The following is a 20662-nucleotide window of genomic DNA, read 5'->3' as shown; positions in this document are numbered from 1 at the left end:
CTGCCATTCAGCGGTGGAGATTTCGCGCTCCCCAGTGTGTTCTGAGTGATGGGACGGGTCTGTGGCCAGCGCGGACGTGGAAAATCCAGCTGGAGCATGGGGAATTCCCACCCCAGAGCTCAAAAACTTGGACTCAAGCCTTGAACAAAAATCACCAGGTCCAAATGCATTTGCCCTACTCATGAGCAAGGAAAGAGAATGCTGCATGGAAGTGCCTGGCTTCTCAAAACCAGTCCGTCTCCCTTTTTCATGGACATTTTTCTGAAGGATCAGAAGTGTGGGTACAAAACCACAGCCATGGGCTGAAACCTTTACGTGCCTTTTGACAATGAGGGAGAAAAAGCCCATCATCTAACCTCTTAGGCACGAGGGAGCAGGAAGGCTGCCCTTGGCACAACGGGGTTAAGTTTTTGCATGGGGTATGTAAGGACATTTCCAATACAATTTTCATCCAGACGTCCTGGAACAAGTTACTGAACATTAGCGCAAAGCTCTCCAAAATACCCCTGCGAGCTAAGTGTGCAACAGGGGAGGCATCGGGAACACCAGCAGGTGAAGATGCGTATTTATAGTTGCTAAAGAAATACGAGATTTGATAAAAGATCCCTGCCCCGTGGATTCTGATTTACACTGCTGTAATATACTTTTCTTAATAAAAGTATTTTAGTAGAATTATCGTCCTTGTCAGGTCAAAATGAGGACTGGGAGGATTAATTCACGGCTGTCCTGTAACTAACAGATTGGGTGAGGATCTCACACTCGGTATCACACACTGTGCTGATGGACATCTTACCTGTGTGCAAGGCAATATTTTGCACTTGGTCTACAAGAAGACGTAACGATTCCCGCTCGGCTGCCACAGGCAGAAGGAAACCTCAAGAGCTTGACTAACAATCCTTCACCAGATGAAGAGAGGTCCTTAGCAGAATGTAGGTCCCCTAGAAGCACATCTGTCTTGAATATCGTGTTAAACTGAAGTTATGCACTAGAAATAATATTTCTACAGCTGGTCTTCTGCTTGTTTCTGAGTTTACACTCAGGCAGAGTAGCATTGGGTGCACCGGGGGCTCAGTTAATCAACAAGCAACAAACATAAAATGTTTATGAAGCATGAAACAATTATCTTTGGCTCCACCTGATGCTGCTGAGCAAGCTGTTCCTTTTTATCGCGCTCCTATTATTTGGGAATGTAGTGGGCTGGACAGCATCCTTTGTTAATGGACAGGATAACCAAATTTGTGTAGCACCTCGCACATTATCACAGCTCAGGACTCTGTGTACAGCCCATCTAGCTGAAGTCCTGAACAGAAAGATAACCCAATAAAGGAAGACATGTAAATGAATTAATTATTTACAAAAAAGAGCACTGAGGTTTTCAAAACAGTCTTAGGGATATAGATGTTCCAGCCACAGCTTAAGAGTTGGCAATATAAATTGCCATCGTACATGCATGGCTCTCACCTCATTTCTGCATGCAGATACTGTTTTCTGTGCAGTTGCTTAATGCAAAACATAGAATTCAAGCCAAGTTGCAGTCTCAGCGGTGAGAAATGAGAGGTAAAGAGCCCTCTGTGTTTTGAGTAGAACAACAGTGGTAAAACTGACCCAGGAAAAACCCATGTGGACCCAGAAATTGCTTGGCAAGACAACCTCATTTAAAGAAAGCCTCAGAAACACACTGCTAAAAATGGAACAGAGGGATCTTGAAGGCATCTGTCCAGGAAACTGAAGAAAATATATTTTTGGCAGTGAACACTGAGAAAATCATGCAGTGAATACGATAAAATGAGCAGAAAACACATCCTAGCCGCTTGCCTTGACTTTGACAAACCCTGTCCTGTCATTGCACCATGTTGCAGAAAGTGAGAATGGGTGAATACCGGTAGAGTGCTGTAGCGTCATTTTACTGGTATTCTATTCTGTATTAATACTTATTGATATTCTATTGGCGTTTCTGCTGTACTTACTACACACTCACCCCTTTTGCCCCCCCTTGATCCATTCAGACTCCGGTTCTTTTTGGCTCCTGCACACGTCATGGCGCGTTACCTCATCTGGACAGTTACAACCCCTGATCCCTCCAGATCCTCAGGACGTTCCTAGGACCGTACCCATCCCAGCACAGTGATGTCCGAGGCTGAGATCTTAGACACTGAAAAACCTTTTACAATGTCTTCCTCTCCTCCCTGTTTTGTATTCATGTTTCCCATTGTCTTCTTGATTTAAAAGCCAATGAAGAGTAGGGCAGGCATACCTGTCACTCTGTAATAAGCAGAAGGAAAGCAGTATTGAAGCTCAGCTCTGATACTTAAAAGCAACTTGTTAAAATTCCCAGTGTAAAAGCTGGGAAAATCAAGCAGTTAAATACAGCTAGGTATAAAATGAAGCTACTAAAAGGTTCTGTTTCAGACATAGAGGCAAGAACATTTAGGGAATATTAGGAAATTTTTAGAGGCGTTTTCTGACATGTGAGGAGAGGAAAGACAATGAAGTGGTAGCAGAAGAGCTAAATAAAACAGAAGCAGCTGGGGAGATGTGGATGGAAAATGAAAGTAAGAAAATACACGAGTATTTAACAAATTCCAGCATTTGCTGAGAAACTGCAATCTACAGACTGCTGGATGCGATTTAAAAAAAATAATTAAAAATGAGTAATTTTACTCAGGATGAAGATATTTGTTATATAATCAGACCGGGCAGTGGTGCCAATTAATGCAGCATACCTATGGTGTGCTGGAACTATCAGGGGATGATGTGCATTAATCAAGCATTACCGCGCAGTAGGTCCCGGGTTATTAGCTTAATTGAAAAAAATAAGTAAGTAAATAAATAAATGTATGTATGTTTTTACTCGACCAGCTCTGCCGCTGCACCGGCGCTGGGACCGAGCGCCGCTGCTCCCACCGACACCGCGGGGGCGGGGGCAGAAACCCACCCGCCGAGGGCAGGGTCGGCGCTCCGCTTCACCTCCGGCTCGGGGTGAATCTCGGCGATTTTCGGCAATAACGGCGACGCTAATAGAGCACCGCCAGGCGCGGCGCCGCGCTCCCCGCCCGCGGGCTCCGCGGCCCCGCCGCCGCCTCCCGGCCCGGGGGCGCGAACTCCGCTCCCCGCCCCCGCTCCCCCCGCGCCCGGGCGGGCTTCGCCCCCGCGTCCCTCCCGCTCGTTTCCGCGCCCGCCCCCCCCCGGGGAATTACCACCCTCCCCCTGGCTCGGGGGCCAGGTACACTTGACGTCAGGGATGGCTGTCGTCGTTTTGACGTGTAAACACTCCATTTCCATTCCGGCTCCGGAGGGTCTGGGCGCCGCGCAGCCCCGGGCAGCCGCACCGCGACACGCCGGCAGGCAGGACCCGCGCCGGGCCGCCCGCTCCCCCGCGCTCGCCTAGCAACGCGCCGCGGCCCGCCCGCCTCAGCTCGCCCGCCTCTAGTCCGCTTCAGCCCGCCTAGCCCGCCTCAGCTCGCCCGCCTCAGCCCGCTCGCCTCAGCCCGCCTCAGCCCGCCACCCCGAGCCCCGCGGCCATGGACGGGCGTTGCTGGCGCGGCCGGTGCGCGGCCCTGGCCCTGCTGACCGTGTGCTGCTGCCTGGCCCGCGGCGGCGGCGCCGAGCGGCAGTTCCTCAACGAGTGGGCGGCGGAGATCCCGGCGGGCATCGACGCCGCCAGAGCCATCGCGGAGGAGCTGGACTACGACCTCGTGGGGCAGGTACGGCCGGGCAGCCCGGGGCTCCCCTCCCGGCCTCCCGCCTCACGGCCGCCCCCGAAACTTGTGCCCGGCTGCCGCTCGCGGGGCTCCGGGGAGTTGGACGCGCCTTCTCCCCGCGCTCCTCACCCGTTCCGCATCTGGCGGGAGCCCCGCGACCGCAGCGCCCGGCAGGGGACGGCTCCGCCTGAGGGGAGCGGGCAGGGTCGGGCGGAACACCCGGGATCCCCATGAGGGGAGCGGGCAGGGTCGGGCGGAACACCCGGGATCCCCTTGAGGGGAGCGGGCAGGGTCGGGCGGAACACCCGGGATCCCCTTGAGGGGAGTGGGCAGGGTCGGGCAGCGCCACGCGGTTCTCCCAGGGAGGACCCGGCTGCGACCAGGCAAGGGCAGCCCCGCACTCTGAGGGGACCGGGCAGGCTCCCGGGCTCTGCTTGAGGGGACTGGGCAGGGACCGGGCAGCGCAGCCCCTCTCACCCTGAGGGGACCGGGCAGGGTCGGACAGGGCACCCCGCGCTCCTTGGGGGAACTCGGCGCCCTGGTTCTCCCTGAGGGGAGCAGGTAGGGACCGGGTAGGGCAGCCTCCCTCTCCACGAGGGACCGAGTAGGGCGCACCGGTTCTTCCTGAGGGAACTGGGTGCCCCATTTATCCCTGCGGGGACCGGGCAGGGTCGGACAGGGCACCCCGCTCTCCCCGAGGGGACCGGGCAGGAGCAGGGCGCGGGCAGCTCTGGCTCCGGCCCCGCTCGCCCCCGCCATCCATCCATCCCCGGGCTCCTCTCCAGCAGCCCCTCCGGGCGCTTTTTTTGGGATGCCGTGACGTCAGCGTTGTCAGGGATGAGTAACCGCCGTGAGGTGACAGCCTCGTCCCACCTCCGGACCAGGGTCCGGTGCCAGGCGGTGTCTGGGGACCCCGCGCCCCCACCACGGAGCCGCTTCCCCCGGGGCCCCCGCCGGGAGCCGCGCGTGGGCCCGGGCTGTGTCAGCCCCTGCCCAGCAGCTGTGCGGCCCGTGCCCCACGTCCCCGGCACCCTCATGGCCTCAGGTTCTCAAATCCAGGTGTGATCCCACCTCTGTAAGTCAAGGTTTGGTCTTTCTGCCCTTGGAGTCAGTGAATTCACCCCCACTGATTCAAAACAGCCCCGGTGTAGAGAAGAGGGTCATTTCATACAATAACAGAATCATTTCTGTTGGAAGAGACTTTCAAAATAGTAATTTAGAGGTGATAGGGTGCACCCAGCTCTCCCAGGACAAGGGAGAATGCCACGTCAGTGGGTGCGTGTACAAACCAACCCCACAGTTGGTTTCTGGAGCCACACGAAGCTTTTTACACCTGTCTGCTGAACGCCAGGAAGAGCAGATCAAAGTGGGCCGTGACCGTATGTAAAACCTGCCCTTTGAAACGTGACTGTGTTGAGGCACGTCCATGAGTATCTGCTACATGTGCTGCATTAGTGAGTACTTCAGTAGTAATGACTGCTGCTTCACTAGCTTGAATGGAATTATTTCCCCAATTTCTCCTAGCATACACAGGCTGTGATCAGCACTTGTTAGTTGAAAGGTGCTGTTTAGTTTAGATTAAAATATGTAAAGGCTAGTTTCATGCTCTTTTCTTGTGTCTTTTAGGCAGAATGAATTTTGGTCAGGTTGTGATTACTGATGTTTGTTTGCAGTGGGGAAATATCTCTCGATAGTTAGAGTGTGCCTCTGTCTTACAGATTGGATCACTGAAAAATCACTACCTATTCAGACATAAAAGCCATCCAAGACGGTCTCGAAGAAGTGCCATTCATATCACTAAAAGACTTTCTGATGATGAGCGGGTGAGTGTTACATTTATTCTTTTTCTTGCTCACTGTTTGTTCTGTCTCCTTATTGCTGGCTTTGTAATGAGGTCACAGACAGGCTTTCCTCGTTTTGCAAGTCTAATATATCCAGCCATCCATACTCGTGCTGAACAATACTTTATTATTCTGTCATTAACAGGCAGAATCTGACCCTCTCTCACCCTGTTTTTCGCAAGTGCTTTCCAAATTAAGATTTAGGGTATGCAGCATTGCAGAGGCTTGGAATTTCAGATGTTGACGTGTTGCTGATGAAAATATGAACAAGGAACCCCAGGGCTTGCTTCGAAATAATGCATGATGCACTAAGTTTAATCAGACCACATCTGTGCAATTGCCATGGGAATTCGGTTTGATTTAAAGTGACCGAATATTAAAAAACTTAAAAAAGGGGAAAAGGGCTGAGGTTTTGCTGGATTCGCTTCTGCGACAAGCTAAAATACCTTCTTGAAGGATCCATCACATGTTCTAGACTTGTCTTTTGGTGTGCTGGGATCCCACAGCAGTCAGAGAACAGGCACGCTGGGGAGCCAGGGATCCATGGAACGATCTGCTGGTGAAGCAGACTCCCCATTTATTTGATTTATTTAAGAGAGAAGCATGTCTGTTTGTAAACACACTGAAAAACTGGGGTGCGTGGTGAATTTAAGGAACGGACTGGAATCCGCAGATTTCAGAACAGTGAGATTTGAATTTCAAATCAGCATTATTGCAGCAATCATTGTAAAAATATGAGCGCTACAAAACATGGAGTAACGTAGTTGTGAAAACTAGCAATTTGTAATTTGAAAATGAGTAATTGGTTATCTGTATGTTTTAAGTGCAAATGTAACCTTGGAGGAAATATTGCTATATTTATATGTATACGTATGCAGCTGGAAGAATTAAAAGAGGGGTGAGACAGTATTTTTTTGCCTGTTCTGTATCAAAACTGTACACTCCAATCTTCTTGCAAACATTGGATTAACAGTCTAAGTCTTCTAGGTGAAATTATTCTAAACTGCGGGTTTCAAAACCACAGCTTTAGTGTAAATCAGTGTTCCAATTTATACCCATACCTATGGTCAGATGTTCCACTACTTCATAGTACAATGTTCAGGAACGGATTTTTGGTTGCAGTTCCTCTCGTTTTTGGATTTATTACATCAAATGCAACTCTTAGACAGGGAAGCACGACTGTGTTTAATATCCCGAATTCTAGTGTCATAAGCAGAATGGATGCAATTGTGTTACACACATTGCTGCCAAACGTTATTGGAGGCTCACATACTCAGATCCAAAAACAGAGCTTCAAAGTGCTGCAGGTGATTTGCTAAATTTACTCCAGTTTCCCTTTTATTTACCATCTAGTATGCAAATTGACTATGTGAATGAATGAGATGTAATTATGTCATTATGTAAGTGTATAAACACAAAGCAATCATGTAACACTGTGTAGTTATACATGGACCTCTGCTCCAAAGAGCTACTCTTGTTCAGCAGCAGCCTATTTAAAAAGGTTTAAATTCAGTCATTGAAAAGGGAGGGAAAAGGGAATCCTGCTTTTGTTTGTATAACACTTTCATGAATTTTACGGTATGTTAAGTGTGAAAGCTGGGGTAAAACTTGGCTCTAATCTGAATATGTATTGGCTTCCTATAGATGTCCCCATGTTTGTTGTAAAACAGATTAAAAAAGCCCAAATATATTGAAGGGATATAATTATCTGGTTCCTTAACTGCTTTCAGTATTTTTACTAGTCTCTGAATCTACTTTATTGCAAGAGATTTTAAATCAAGATTGTTTTCACTGCTTTATGCATCAGTGACTGAAGATTTGGCACAGGGCCTTCAGCTGTTGCCATAGATGGATGGTTGGAACCTCACCCAGCTGCTCAGTGACAAATGTTTGGCTTGTTTGTCTGACATATGTGCTTGGTAGTTTCAGCTCATTTCCCTCAGTCCACATCAGAAAAAAAAAATAACAAGCATGGAAGCTGTCAATTGTTAATTAGTCTTGGGCAATGAAGAGGTCAAGATTTGCTGTGGGCAGGAGAGAGAGGTAAAGGTAATTGCTCTAACCCGTGCACCAGTATGTGTGGCCCTGGATCTCAATAGGGCAGTTTAAAATAGTTGTGCTTGCATGGGTATATTAATCTTCTGTGACTTACTATGGTTTGTAGGGGTTTTAGCACTGAATATATGGCAAAGGGAATAGCAATAGAAAGTTTGCAGTAAACATGGCTGCTGTAGCTTCCGTCTTTAGAGGTTTTTATTCTTGTAGTGAGCTTTCATTAGACTCTCACTGGGAAATTGTATTTTAATCAAATCAGCACCTTCTTTAGTCACTATAATTTCTGAGTCACTCTTACCGTTGTTTCATATAAAGTGATAAATTTAAGGACCGTAAAGCCATTGGATCACAGTAGAGAAAAATAATGAAATCTATTCAGACATTTAAAGCAAAAGGTTAGATCCAAGGCATCCTCCTCTTGAGGCTTTGTAGCAGATCTTCGCCATCTACTGAACCTGAGTTTGCTTTGCTTGTTTGGAAATTGCGATGAAAAGCACCAGCTTGATCTGTGCCAGGGTGACTGCCCGTGTACTAGCAATGAATAACATTTTATTCCCATTTCCAACAGCAGCACATGGCACAGAGAGACATCTCAGAATCAGGATTTGATTTGAACTGCGTTTAGTGATGTATTCAAGGGAGCTAAGCGAGATACGCTTTTAAAATGCGACCTGGTGATTTAGGGGTTGCCGTGTCTGCGCACAAACGCTGTGCAACTCATTGTGTTGATGCTTTAGCAAAACACACTGAAGCATTTTGGCTTTCAGTTGCCTGAAGTGGAATTGCGCCAGTGATGAAGTTAGTCCAATATTCATGGCTTACTAATTGATCACACTTCAAATCACCACTGGGAAGGAGACTTGAAGGTCCAGCTGGGCTATGAGTAACAGCATCATTATGATTGCTAGACTAAAGCCAGAGATAATCTTTCTCCTTCCCTTCTGACTCCCAGTAGAAATAGACGGGGATTAAAATGTAGGTGAGAGAAAGAAGCAAGCTGTGGTTTTGCTTGTTTCGATAACCACCACTGCTTAGATAATCTTCTAACCGCACTGCACATTTGATATAAAAGCCTGCATTGTGTTGCAGTCGCAGGAGTTCTACTCTTAACTTGTACTTCACGATTTTCTTTGAATTGATTTTATAGTACTGTGATTTCACCAAGTCCTCTTCCCCAAAGTACATTGTACTACAGTATAAATAATCCTCTCTGCATCGCATGTTGCTCATTTTGCTTTAGACATCAAAATTTTGCTGTGTGAGTAAACCCCTTGTCCTCTGGGCTAAGAGTCCTAACCTACAGAAGCTTACTTGTCTTATTTATACAAATAATTGTAGGTGTCATGGGCAGAGCAGCAGTATGAAAAAAAGCGAACTAAGCGTGCCGTGGTGAGAGACTCAGCAGAGAATCTTTTCAATGATCCTATGTGGAATCAGCAGTGGTATCTGGTAAGAATTTGCTTCATTCTGGAGCTGGGGATGGTCAATTTCGGTTGCACCATTGGCTGCATTATTTTACTAGTGTCAGAGCAATTTCATTGAAGGGAGTAAATGAAGAGTCCCTCATTAGCATACGCTATAAAAATGAGAGACCTCTGTGCATAATATTTCCAGGCAACCTTCTCTGTTCTTTGAAGTCATTTGTACAAAGATTCTAAAAGCCAATTTAGGCTGCTGCTTAGGATAGGGGTTAATATTAGAAAGTGTAACACTTAAAAGCTACCTTTATGATATTTTTTAAATATTTGCTGTTGGCATATGATAAGTCCCCTATCATGTCTGAAAGCTGGCTATGTATTTCTTTATTAAAATCGTTAGTGCAGAGCACACACTCTAGATGAAAATAGAAGCACGTGCACATGTGTGACAAGCACCTTCAGCCTCTGGGACTAGGATTTAAACTGAAGAGGGTCTGAACAGCTCACATGTTCAAAACCTCAAGGAAGAGAAATTTCCTGAGCTCTGTAGTTTCTGTCTGCATGTGACAACTCAGAAATACAATTGATCTTTTATGTTTTATATGTTTTCTTTTGAGAGTCAGTATTTCCACTGTGCATCTAGCTGTACCTTTAGTCTAGGCTTTATTGCTTTCAACACGGAACAGGGATGGGATTAAAGGTGGGTACAACAAATAAAGAAGAAAGGTCAAGCACAAATGTGGCCCAAGTGACTGGAAATACCTTTATCTTCTTCAGTTCGGCTTAGGCAAAATAGACCAAACTCTGGACTGTTTGTATAATGCTTTGATCTCTTTTTTTTTTTTTAGAGCTGGGAAAAATAAATTGTAAACAGCATAGCACAAAATATTTCCATGAAGGTTCTTGCACACTTCTTTTCAACATAAAAATTATTCTCTTTAAGAATATAACCTCTCTTTTAGGCTGGATATCTGTTTGTTTCTTTGCCTGTTTCCGATAGGAAACCAGAAATTTCTGAGATTACTGTATTGGATAAATGCACAAACATTCACAGAGTTCAAAAAAGCAGTTTTTTTTTTAAAAATCCCCCATGTTTAGCTTTCCAGGAGACATAGTTAATTTTTCCACTTTTCTATGGTTTTCACTTATTTTCTGTGTAGTTTTCCCACATGAAAAACAGAAACATGATGCTTACCCTTGTTTGCAGCTCATGTTAAATTTTTTTCTGATTAGATACATAAATGTGTTAAATGTTGTCTTCCAAAATATGTTCATTGCCTTGTAGTAAATAACTTACTATTACCTTATTATTATGATTTGATGCCAACAGTTTTTAGCTATATTCAGTGTGCTTTCACACATCACCAGAAAAAATCATTATCTGTTGAATTTTAGAGAACAAAACTTGAGAACTCAAATAATTCCCTGTATGGCAGCAGTCAGAAGAGAAGTCATAAATTAAAGAAAGGTCATTCCCATAAGAGATTTCTTTTCTAAGTCTCATATTTTATGCAACATTCCTTGGAAACAAAGAAATGAAAAACCTGTCATCAGCTAATGTAATTATGCACAGAAAAACAGAATGAAAGTGCCTTTTTTTTTTTTTACATCTCTGTTTTTATGAGGGTTGTCAGCAAGTTTTCTAAATTAGATGTGGGTGCTGCACATTTAATATTAGAGAGGAAAAATGACCCATTTAGGAGCTACTCTTCAAAGAACTTGCTGTGGAAGAGAAGGCTATAGATGATTCATGCTTCCAGTTGATTTACCGCAGGAACGGTAATGAGGGTAGTAAACAGAAAGTTGTGATTCAGCAAACCAAACGACTACCTTAATTGTTTTGTCCATTAATTATTTTGCTCTGGCTAACTTGAACGTCAAAGGAGAAAACACGTTTGGAGAAAATGCAGCTCACTGTGCTGTCTTGGCCTCTCATCAAGTAAAAAGAACAAATATTAGCAGGTCTGATTATTAACTCAATGCTCCAAGTTTTGTTGGTACATCCCAACCATTCCCATGTTTCTGTTGCCTACCTCCAGTAAATACTAGATGCTCTGTGTTCAGAGGTGGTCGTCGGGAATCTTCAGGTAATGGGGTAAATCTTTCAGTGCTATGAGTATTTTAAGAAACTAATTTTTGTTTTATCTTTGCAAAATTTGAGTGAAATGTACAAGTTCAGGTTGGGGTGGCTTAGGGCATCTTTAAAATACGACTTTAGACCTGCGTAGTATAAATGAATAAAAATGCTGACGTATTTTAATCCTTTCTGTCCCCCAGCAAGATACAAGAATGACTCCATCCCTACCCAAATTGGATCTCCATGTTATTCCTGTGTGGCAAAAAGGGATTACAGGAAAGGGTGTTGTCATCACCGTCCTAGATGATGGCTTGGAGTGGAATCACACTGACATCTACGCCAACTACGTAAGTCTGGACATTAGAATGCAATGGTATAAATTAATCAGTTGTAAATTTGATATACAGATACTGTTCTCCAGCTTGCACTCTGTGCTGTAAGCCAGCTCCTACAGAACAGAGACTGAAATATTTGCCTCAGGCATAATTTGGAACCTGGTCTGTGTCACAGGAAGCTTAGTGTTACTTAGCAATGATAGTGGGGTGTTATTTCTTCTTTATATTTTTCCTCAGTGGGTTTAGTTCCCAGGCATGTTTGTATACAGTGGTTTAATGCTGAATTATTAAAGCTCCATGAAAAATTTATGGAATTGTTAATGCCAATCAAATTCTACCAACTTGATTGCTGTTGACATGATCCACGCCAAATAAATAAAGACAGACTCGGGAACCTATCTTGTTACACATTTAAAATATGTTTTTTAGTTGTCCAAATTAATTCTGTGGTTTTTTAATTAAATGTAGGATCCGCAGGCAAGTTATGATTTCAACGATAATGATCATGATCCCTTTCCTAGATATGACGCGACAAATGAGAACAAGTGAGTAGCCTCCCAGTTGTGTAAAGAGAACAAAACAGTGCATTATTCATTTGTGTTTTAGAACATGCAAATGCAGAAATTTCTATGTGTTTCTCCTATGGCAATTATATAATAAAAGGTAACATTTGTGTGACAGAATCACAGAAAGGTTGAGGTTGGATGGTTGCCTGGTCCGACCTCCTTGCTCAAGCAGGGCCACCTAGAGCCAGTTGCCCAGGATCACGTCCAGGGCTTGTTGAATATCTCCAAGGATGGAGACTCCAAGACCTCCCTGGGCAACCTGCACCAGGCCTTGGTCACCCTCACAGCGAAAAAGTGTTTCCTGATGTTCAGAGGCAGCCTCCCGTGTGTCAGTGTGCACAAACATTTGCACGTAACATTGGCACAAATGTGGGTAACCACGGAAATTAAATTCAGCTCGTAGCTGAAGAGCTGCATAATTGTAATCTCCCTAGAATGTCCTGAATTTATTCATAACTTTGTATGTGTAAGGCACCAATACATTTCTGTAAGCTGAAGGGAACAATTTGTTAACGCTAACATGTGTGTTCCTCGAATGATACTTCCCTGAGCAAATTTTGACTTCAGGTCTCTGCTTTGCACTGGGAATTAAAAAAAAAATACGTCTCCTATAAAGTGCTTTGGGAGAACCTGTGTCTTAGAGGAACCTACTAAGAAACCCATCCCTTCGGGTCAGCTCTGGTAGCTGTTCTCCAGTTTTTGCAGCACTGGCTGGATCAATAGACCCAGCACAGGTGACCGGAGCTGAAGTCATACTCCTCACGATGTGGGTATGACACGTTGTCAGGCACTGCAGGACCTTACACTCACTCCCAGGAAAACCAGTCTCCTGAGGCACATGGAAACTTTGTTTAGACCAGATTTGGCCTAAATCTCCTCAAAGTAGTAACATAGGAAGTTTCAAAAGACACAAGACAACCAGCCCGTTCACTTAGTGGACTTGTGTGTCTTGGAAGGAGAGAGGAATTTCCTGTGATGGCCTCTCTAGAGCTGCCTCCTGTTACTCTTGGTGTGTCTGCCACAGCCAGGCACATTCATGGTAGTTCACAGAGGGATTTTGTCTATCACAATGAGAAGAGAATGTCCCTCTTTAATAACTGGTACACAGAACTCAATTTCTTAAACCAATTAGCGTGCTGCTACTCCGTAAAAATACAGCAAGAAACTGATGCACTGGTTCCCTATTGTCTATCAGACAGTATGGTAGTGTCCACAACATAGATCGGTGTATGGGGAAAAATAATCAATCAAATGATAAATGTCCCACGAATAGACATTTGAAAAATGATGTTTCTACTTTGTTAGAGTGTTATTTAAGAGCAAGAAGCCATTATCCTCTTGTTCTGATAACATTATCTCTTAAATCTACCTGTATTACCTCTAATCTTTATTAATAAGTAAATGGAATTCAGCCCAGAAGCATCTGAACACTTCATTGAAAGACAATCTGTAATATTAAATAATACAACTCTTCTACAATTACACTTATGTGAAGGTTTTCTGTATTGTGGAATAAGAATCAACTGTGGCAAAAAAAGAATTGTTTTGAAAACAGCTGGTTACAAGAAAAAATTAGCAATTGTGAGGATACTCTGACGGCTTACTTTCTGTAATCCTAAATAAACGCAACAGTGAAAAAAAGAGTATCTAAATCTGGCATTAACAAAGACTTATATTTCTGCCTGAAGAAATTCAGCAGCTTTGTAGCCCCATAATTTTACTCTGCTTTTGCATTCTACTAAAATACTGATATCTACGAGGTCTGTGGCCTTTGGTGTGACTTAGGTTGCGTATTTATCATCTCATCATGATGATCCTTTGAGCATTAAGTAGGTAAAATTATGTTGCTTGAAGCCTAAGAGCAAGAAATACTTTTGTATCATGTGGATACAACTCAAAAGCTTTCAACAGCTGCTTTGCATTGATTTAGAGGAAGACTTCCACCAAATCAAGAAGGTCATTGATGAATCTTTGCGTACCTTACACAAAGATGTTGTGAGATGTTGTTTATTCTTGCTATGTTTATGCAGGCATGGGACGCGGTGTGCAGGAGAAATTGCCATGCAAGCCAACAACAGAAAATGTGGAGTTGGAGTAGCCTACAATTCCAAAGTGGGAGGTAAGAAAATAAAAATAATTAGATGTCTAATATGAATGGAAACCAGGCAGATCCTGTGAAGTGCTGAGTGTTTCCAGCTACCATTAATCTGAAATATGAATCATTGGTCCTTCTGAGAAGTCATCAATCTTGCAGCATTAGGCTACAAAATCCCATCTGGCCGTAGCGCAGAATGTAACATCTGTATGACCGCATTTCTTGAATGTTAATGTACTCTCTGGAATTTGGTTATCACAGGTGGTGATGATGATGATGATGATGATGATAATAGCAACAACCTATATTGTACCCAGACATAAGACCGTATCATTTAAGGAATGATGCACTCACTTCTTATAATTGGTTGTCCTGGAAGGAGGTGGCATGGGGGAGGACAGAGACTGAGTAAAATATACAAATTTGTACCCGCCATTGCTTGCAGCATATTGTTTCCATCTACACAATTACATTCGAAAAGTCACGTCATTCAGGATATTCAAACTGCGGTGGTTTTTGTTTCAACGCCTTACTTACTTCTCTACTATCATCATAAGTTAATTTTGAAAATAAGTAGTGTCTTGCTTTTCCGTCAGTCAATATTGCCTTATCTTTTTAAGCCATGACTAGAAGTTTAATCCATTAGAGGTTTATGAAATAGTTATGATCAAAGTATCAGTTGCAAATGGTTATTCAGCTCAGAGGAAGATACTTGTACAGTTCTGGTTTTTCCATTACTCCCTTTTTTCCTTTTAAACAAAGGGATGATGAGTGGCAATTGACACCTATTAACTGCCGTTCCCACCATTTCAGTATTATGTTTCTAGGTACCCATTTACTCTGCTGAGCTGTCACAGATGCCAGCTTTGCACTCTGCCTTTGCCATAATGCATTGTGCTGTCATGCTCTGTTTAAATAAAATATCTCACTCACAAGACGAAGATACCAAATTTTCGAAGCAGGGCAAAATGGATGAAGCTGCAGAGATGTCTGGACTCCTGCTGTGCCCATATTTCGAGGCACTTGCATCTACAGAGAAGATTATTCCACAGTTATTTGCATATGCTCTGTGTTTATTTGCAAATGCAAACTACAAATCCACGGGGTGGTTTGTCTAGAAAAGGAAAATAACAGGAGGAAAAGCAGCCAGCAATCCACTTTACCCAGAAAGCTGCCTATACCTGGTGGGGTAAGAGAAAGAATGGAGAAGCTGAAAGAAATTATAAGCTGTTATATGTGAAAAGCCTGATTGAGAAAAGGACATAACAAAATACGTTCAAAGAGCAATGGAGGACAGGAGAAGTCTTCAAAAGATTCAGATAAATTTGGAATGGCTAAACATGGGAAGACTTTTTTGGTGTTCCAAGCTGTGCAGGATTCATTTCTTCACAGGTTTTTTTTCTTCTTCTTTTTTTTTTTTTTTTTAATCCATGAAATGACGCATTACACACTTCTATTTGACATTAGTTCAGGATGACTTCTTTAAGTGGCTGTTTGCTTGTAGCAATTGCCACACTGGATAAATCCTGAGGTCCACAACCGCAACAGCTGCTTCAGGGAAAGAACCCCTGACATTTGGAATACCTGTTTTCTAACCATCAGCATCATAGGTTGGTTTAACTTTTCCTTGAGGGACAAAACAAACATTCTGTTCAAAATTTTGTTGTGTTCTGTGAAAATGCTGACTTTAATCATCCTGAGCGCTTTCACCATTCACATCAGTGCCTGGCCCTGTCCTGAATCCTCCATCAGTCTCCTCGGTACTTTGTGGCTGTGAATCCCATTGGCTTTTCTGTGCATCGTGTTAAAAAAAGATACGTGTTAATGCCAGTTCCCCAAGTGACGCCTTTCAGTGTCCTTTATCATTCGCCTCCTGTTCTGTGCAGCGCTCAGAAACGTGTGTGTATCCACCACCTTTGGTGTAAAGCAGTTTGTATATATTTTCATGCATATCTAGCCATAGCACCGCGCGACGGTATTTCCCTGGTGCTGCCATGGAAATCAAGTGATTAAGAAGCTCCATTTTACAAAGGCCTGGGCTGAGAGTTCCCGCACAGCGACGTGTGGCTAAAAATAGTGTTCTGTCAGGCAGATACATAGATGTGTCTGAAATTACCTTGGGCTTCTGATTTTGTGGGACCGATGGTGGCAGAAAGCATGTGCAGGAACAGGGCAGAGTTTATGCAAGGGGATGTAGTTGGACTCTGCTTAGGGAAGTACCACTGCAGTCATCAAATCCCTCAGTTGACTTACACGAGCAGGATTTTTGGCGATCACAAAGACAGGACGGTGTTGTCAGTGTTCCTGTTTTCTTCCTTATGACATTATTTATCTGCGGAGTTGACTTTGTCTTCTTCTGTGAAAATTATCTGTACACTCCCGTCTGCATTCCCGGTGTCTCACAGTGTGTTGCAAGCTCACACCCAGAGCTTGCAGTCATTCCACACAGGCAGATCTTGGCTGGTATGAGAGAATCTCTCAATTCTGAGCCAAGTGAAAAATGAATATTCAAAATATTACAAGTTTAAGCCTATCCAGAGTAAGTGGTGTTTTTAGCATGTGAAACACAGTATATTCCTTGATTCTTTTCCCAATGTCGTAAGTGATAGTGGAGTAGCAGCGGTTGAGCGGATTAACTCCTTTGTCTGGTTGTGCCACTAATTGATATGAAATAATAAAGCCCAGCTTAATCTTGGAAGTGTTATGAGTCTTAGAGGCCAGCCATTTGGGAACAGAATATGCTTACAGTGTCTTTTTTTCCTGCTTGATAGTATATAAAAAAAGAGCAAGATCCTGAGCTGCAAGGGCAAGGTTGTTTGTTTTTTTTTTGTTATAGAACGACCACATTTTGCCTGCTGTGCTTTGGAAAAATCCCCGTTTTTGTGGCAAATACGATAAAATGACTACTCATAATTCACCAACTGCCAGTAATGGTGCAGCTGCTGTAGTACTAACTCGCCAAGTTCAAGACAACCCAGACATTTTTATTGCTTGAAAACACAGGCTGAAGCCCGGCTGCCGTGTCTCTGATGTCGCTGCCGTCGCTGGGGGAGCCGCCGTGGGAATTTTGCCAGATCTCTGGTTTTTCTGTGTTCCTCCCGCGCTGGTTGGTGGTCGCAGTCCCGCTGCAGAGCTGGGGTGTGCAGATCAGCGCAGATGAACTGCTATCTGCTGCTGAATTTTAAGTACCGCTGAGATCAGGCTTGCTCTGAAGACGATGAGATCATGCGGTTCCTAATAAAATGTTAATGGCTGGCCATCTCCAGCATCTCTGGATTGCACGCAGTAGCAAAAACGCGGTGGTGGAAAAGCAGTGAGAGTTTTCCGTGGTGAGGATTGAAGAGCTGGTGAAATTGCAGCGTCACAAAGACAGCAAAGCAATGTGCTTTGGTCAGATCACTCAGAGATACATCTTTGAGCTAAAACTCATAGAAGTCTTAAACACAAAAGTAGTGTTGATAAAACATATTTAATTTCAGTGACATGCCAGCAGTTCAAGAAGTCTTTGTTACAGATTTTACGGTGTCAAGAAATAGCTCAATGCGATAAGAAAAAGCAGGAACAATTAGCAAAACATTGTCTTCTTGACTCTCTGTAGAAAGAAAGAAAGAAAGAAGTAAATAAGAGGCAACCCAAGATTTTAAGAGAGTTTCTAAAAGCATCTGTAGAGAGCATTGAGCTCTGTAAACGGACTGTGACACTGACGCGAACTGCCCTCATTAGTACTTACGTGATCAGCAGCAGACTGTGCTTGTAATAGTTACGGGTTAATTTTGCTGGAAGCATTACAAACAGTTAACAAAAATGAAGAAGGGGGATGTGAAGTAAATCTGGCCTGCTCGTTATTTTTTTCTGTTAAGGTATACGGATGCTGGATGGAATAGTCACCGATGCTATTGAAGCCAGTTCAATCGGTTTCAACCCAGACCACGTGGATATTTACAGTGCAAGCTGGGGCCCTAATGATGATGGTAAAACCGTGGAGGGACCTGGGAGGTTGGCACAGAAGGCTTTCGAGTACGGGATAACAGAGGTATGGCACGAGAAACATACAATAAAATGTGGCAGAGAGCAGAATTTTAAAATGGTTCCTATCAGGGAAGAAATGAAAATGGTTTGTGATCTTTTTTGCTGAAATATATTTGAAAAGGAGGAGACAGATTCTAACAGCACAGGTCAGAGAAATAACCAACCAAACCAGCACTTTAAAAAAAGCACCATTAGTGATTTCTAAGCTGCTTTTAAGTTGCTGTTCTCTTTTTCCATCCTTACTCTGGCTGCCTTTGTCTCACCCTACCCCCACCCTTCTCTGCTAGTTTCTTTGCACTGAACAGTAATTGGATTTCTGCACTGAAAGCCTATAAATTTTAATACAAAATTTCTGCTTTATGAATATTTTGCTGTGCAAAGTAGTGATACATTTTAGCACACTGTGGATGGGCTTGTATTGTGTTAATTGCATTAGTTTGTAAATTGGTGCATATCATGATCCAATTAAAATGAAAATGGTAAAAATGCATGATGAAGAGCATTGGAAAAAATGTTTTTTTCAGTTCTTTTTTATGCTATCCTGTTTAGATGTGGTTGGATGACAGGTAGAGTGCAAACTGAGAGCTACCGGAGATGTATTAATTGACTACTCTTGCTCTTGCCAGTGAGGTGAAAAGATATCTAAAGACAGGTACTAATACAGAGAAGACAACTGAGTCAGAGATGGGAGAGGAGAGAAATGGAAGAAAGCTCGAAGGACAGAAGCAAAGAGAAAGGGTTTTTGGGAAACTGCAGCTTGCATTAGCAGACAGGAGGAGAGAAGAAGAAAGATGAGTCTGACAGCTGAGAAACAGACTGAGGGAGGAGTGGAGACTGAGAGGAGTGTGCTGGTGGTGAACAGAGACCTCAGTCCGTAGGTAGGCAGCAAGAGAAGAGGAGAATCACAGGCAGTAACTGGGGAACCAGCCTTCAGCAGTCTTACTCAGGAAAAGCAGGTTCTTTGGTGAAGAATGTGTCTCTTTTTCACAGCTTGTTTTGTTTCTCAAGCGGAGCAAGTTTGCCCATTCATTTCTCAGGCTTCCCTTTGCAATGACCTGGTCTCCACCCGCTTTAAGTCAACCAGGGCTGGGGTTTCCGATGACTTTCATCACTGGCTCCTTCATTGCTGGCCCAGTAAAGCACTTAAGCCTTAAGCGTACGCTTTGCCTTAAGCATCTCAGAGGCGTTAGTACCACCCTAAGTGAAATCCTAGCAGGTATCCACATTTACCAGTGTTTTTCTGGCCTGCAGCCTTTATTCTCAAAGGAAAAGACTATCTTATTTTCTGTAGCTGACGTGGCTTGTCCTTCCCATTTTAACAATTGTATCATAAAGACTACAGCTTACTTTTCTTTATTTTTAATGTTTTAAGTGCTGCAAATGTCTTAACACTTGCATGAGTATCTTCAAATCTCAACTGAGTGGGACGATAAAAACCTGGATTTCAACCGCCGTTTCCAGTGAATGTGCATATATTAATAATGAACAGCAGATGAACTTCTGCTTTTCCCACAAGATGGATATTTTTTTTCCTCTGAAGGACTAGCACAGCTTAAGACTGGACAGAGCCGTATGTGTTTCCTCGGTGATAGCTGTGATGGGTTAGTTGTTGTCTGCTGCTCCCTCATTGCTGGAGACCGGAGCAGGGAATGAACGCGGTTGTGTTTGGAGACTGGTGGTGCTGGCCCACAGACCTGTAGGAGAGGTGAAGGTTTTCAGTCAGATGTGCTTGCTGGTTTGTTTCAGCAAATGAAGGCTGACCGTGACGGATTCCTTACAAAAAGTGAGTTGGTAGGAAAGTCAAATCATGTGCATCATTCATGCAGCTTACCTGTGCCTCAGTCATTACAGGAAAGGCAAGTGAAATAAGCCCTGATTTCTTAAAAAAAATGGGCATTTTTTTAGAAATGTTCGTGACCAAAACACCACCTGTTGACTTAAAAACCTATTCTGAGGGAAGTTGTGGTGCCTAGAACAGTGAACCTAGACCAGTCAATGTGATGTACTGTGTGAAGTGTGATATCTTGAGCTGGTTTCTTCTGTCTTTGTCTTCTACGGTGCTTATGGAAAATTGTCCTTTTCTACCTGAAAATGTTTGATATATTAGGCTTTTTGGAGGGGAGGAGTTGTTCAGAATACATTACAGAGACTGAAATCTTTTTGATAACCTCTCGTGTCCATTTTCTCTAGGGCCGAAATGGGAAAGGGTCCATTTTCGTCTGGGCTTCTGGGAACGGAGGCCGCCAGGGTGACAACTGTGACTGCGATGGTTACACTGATAGTATCTACACTATCTCCATCAGCAGTGCTTCTCAGCAAGGCCTTTCTCCCTGGTATGCAGAGAAGTGCTCCTCAACTCTGGCCACAGCATACAGCAGTGGGGATTATACTGACCAAAGAATTGTAGGTTGTTTTTACTAACATAGAAATGTACTATGTATGCAAATAACAAATGAGAGCTCTTACGTGCTTGGTTTCAGGTGCCTGCCTTAGGTTATGTGTTGTATGTTTAGTGCTTTTGCCTTGAAATGCTGAGGGATTTGTA

General features: G+C 43.8%; 1 protein-coding gene and 1 long non-coding RNA gene across 3 annotated transcripts in view; one reads left to right on the top strand and one right to left on the bottom strand.

Moving 5' to 3' along the window:
- Positions 1-3336, bottom strand: part of LOC135577334 (uncharacterized) — a 28594-nt gene extending 25258 nt beyond the window's left edge. For both annotated transcript variants that reach the window (XR_010469086.1, XR_010469087.1), the window contains exon 1: positions 3198-3336. This is a non-coding gene — a long non-coding RNA (uncharacterized LOC135577334). The remainder of the gene's footprint in view (positions 1-3197) is intronic.
- Positions 3304-20662, top strand: part of PCSK1 (proprotein convertase subtilisin/kexin type 1) — a 29986-nt gene continuing 12627 nt past the window's right edge. Inside the window, exons 1-8 of the mRNA XM_065046563.1 lie at positions 3304-3704; positions 5420-5524; positions 8936-9046; positions 11293-11439; positions 11896-11972; positions 14024-14112; positions 17949-18121; positions 20308-20520. Coding sequence (XP_064902635.1) covers positions 3522-3704; positions 5420-5524; positions 8936-9046; positions 11293-11439; positions 11896-11972; positions 14024-14112; positions 17949-18121; positions 20308-20520 — 1098 coding nt within the window. The 5' untranslated portion in view covers positions 3304-3521. The remainder of the gene's footprint in view (positions 3705-5419; positions 5525-8935; positions 9047-11292; positions 11440-11895; positions 11973-14023; positions 14113-17948; positions 18122-20307; positions 20521-20662) is intronic.

This window comes from Columba livia, chromosome Z (assembly GCF_036013475.1).
Source record: "Columba livia isolate bColLiv1 breed racing homer chromosome Z, bColLiv1.pat.W.v2, whole genome shotgun sequence".
NCBI classification, from domain to species: Eukaryota; Metazoa; Chordata; class Aves; order Columbiformes; family Columbidae; genus Columba; species Columba livia.
Note: the sequence above shows the minus strand (reverse complement) of the source record. Positions and strands in the feature narration are given on the sequence as shown.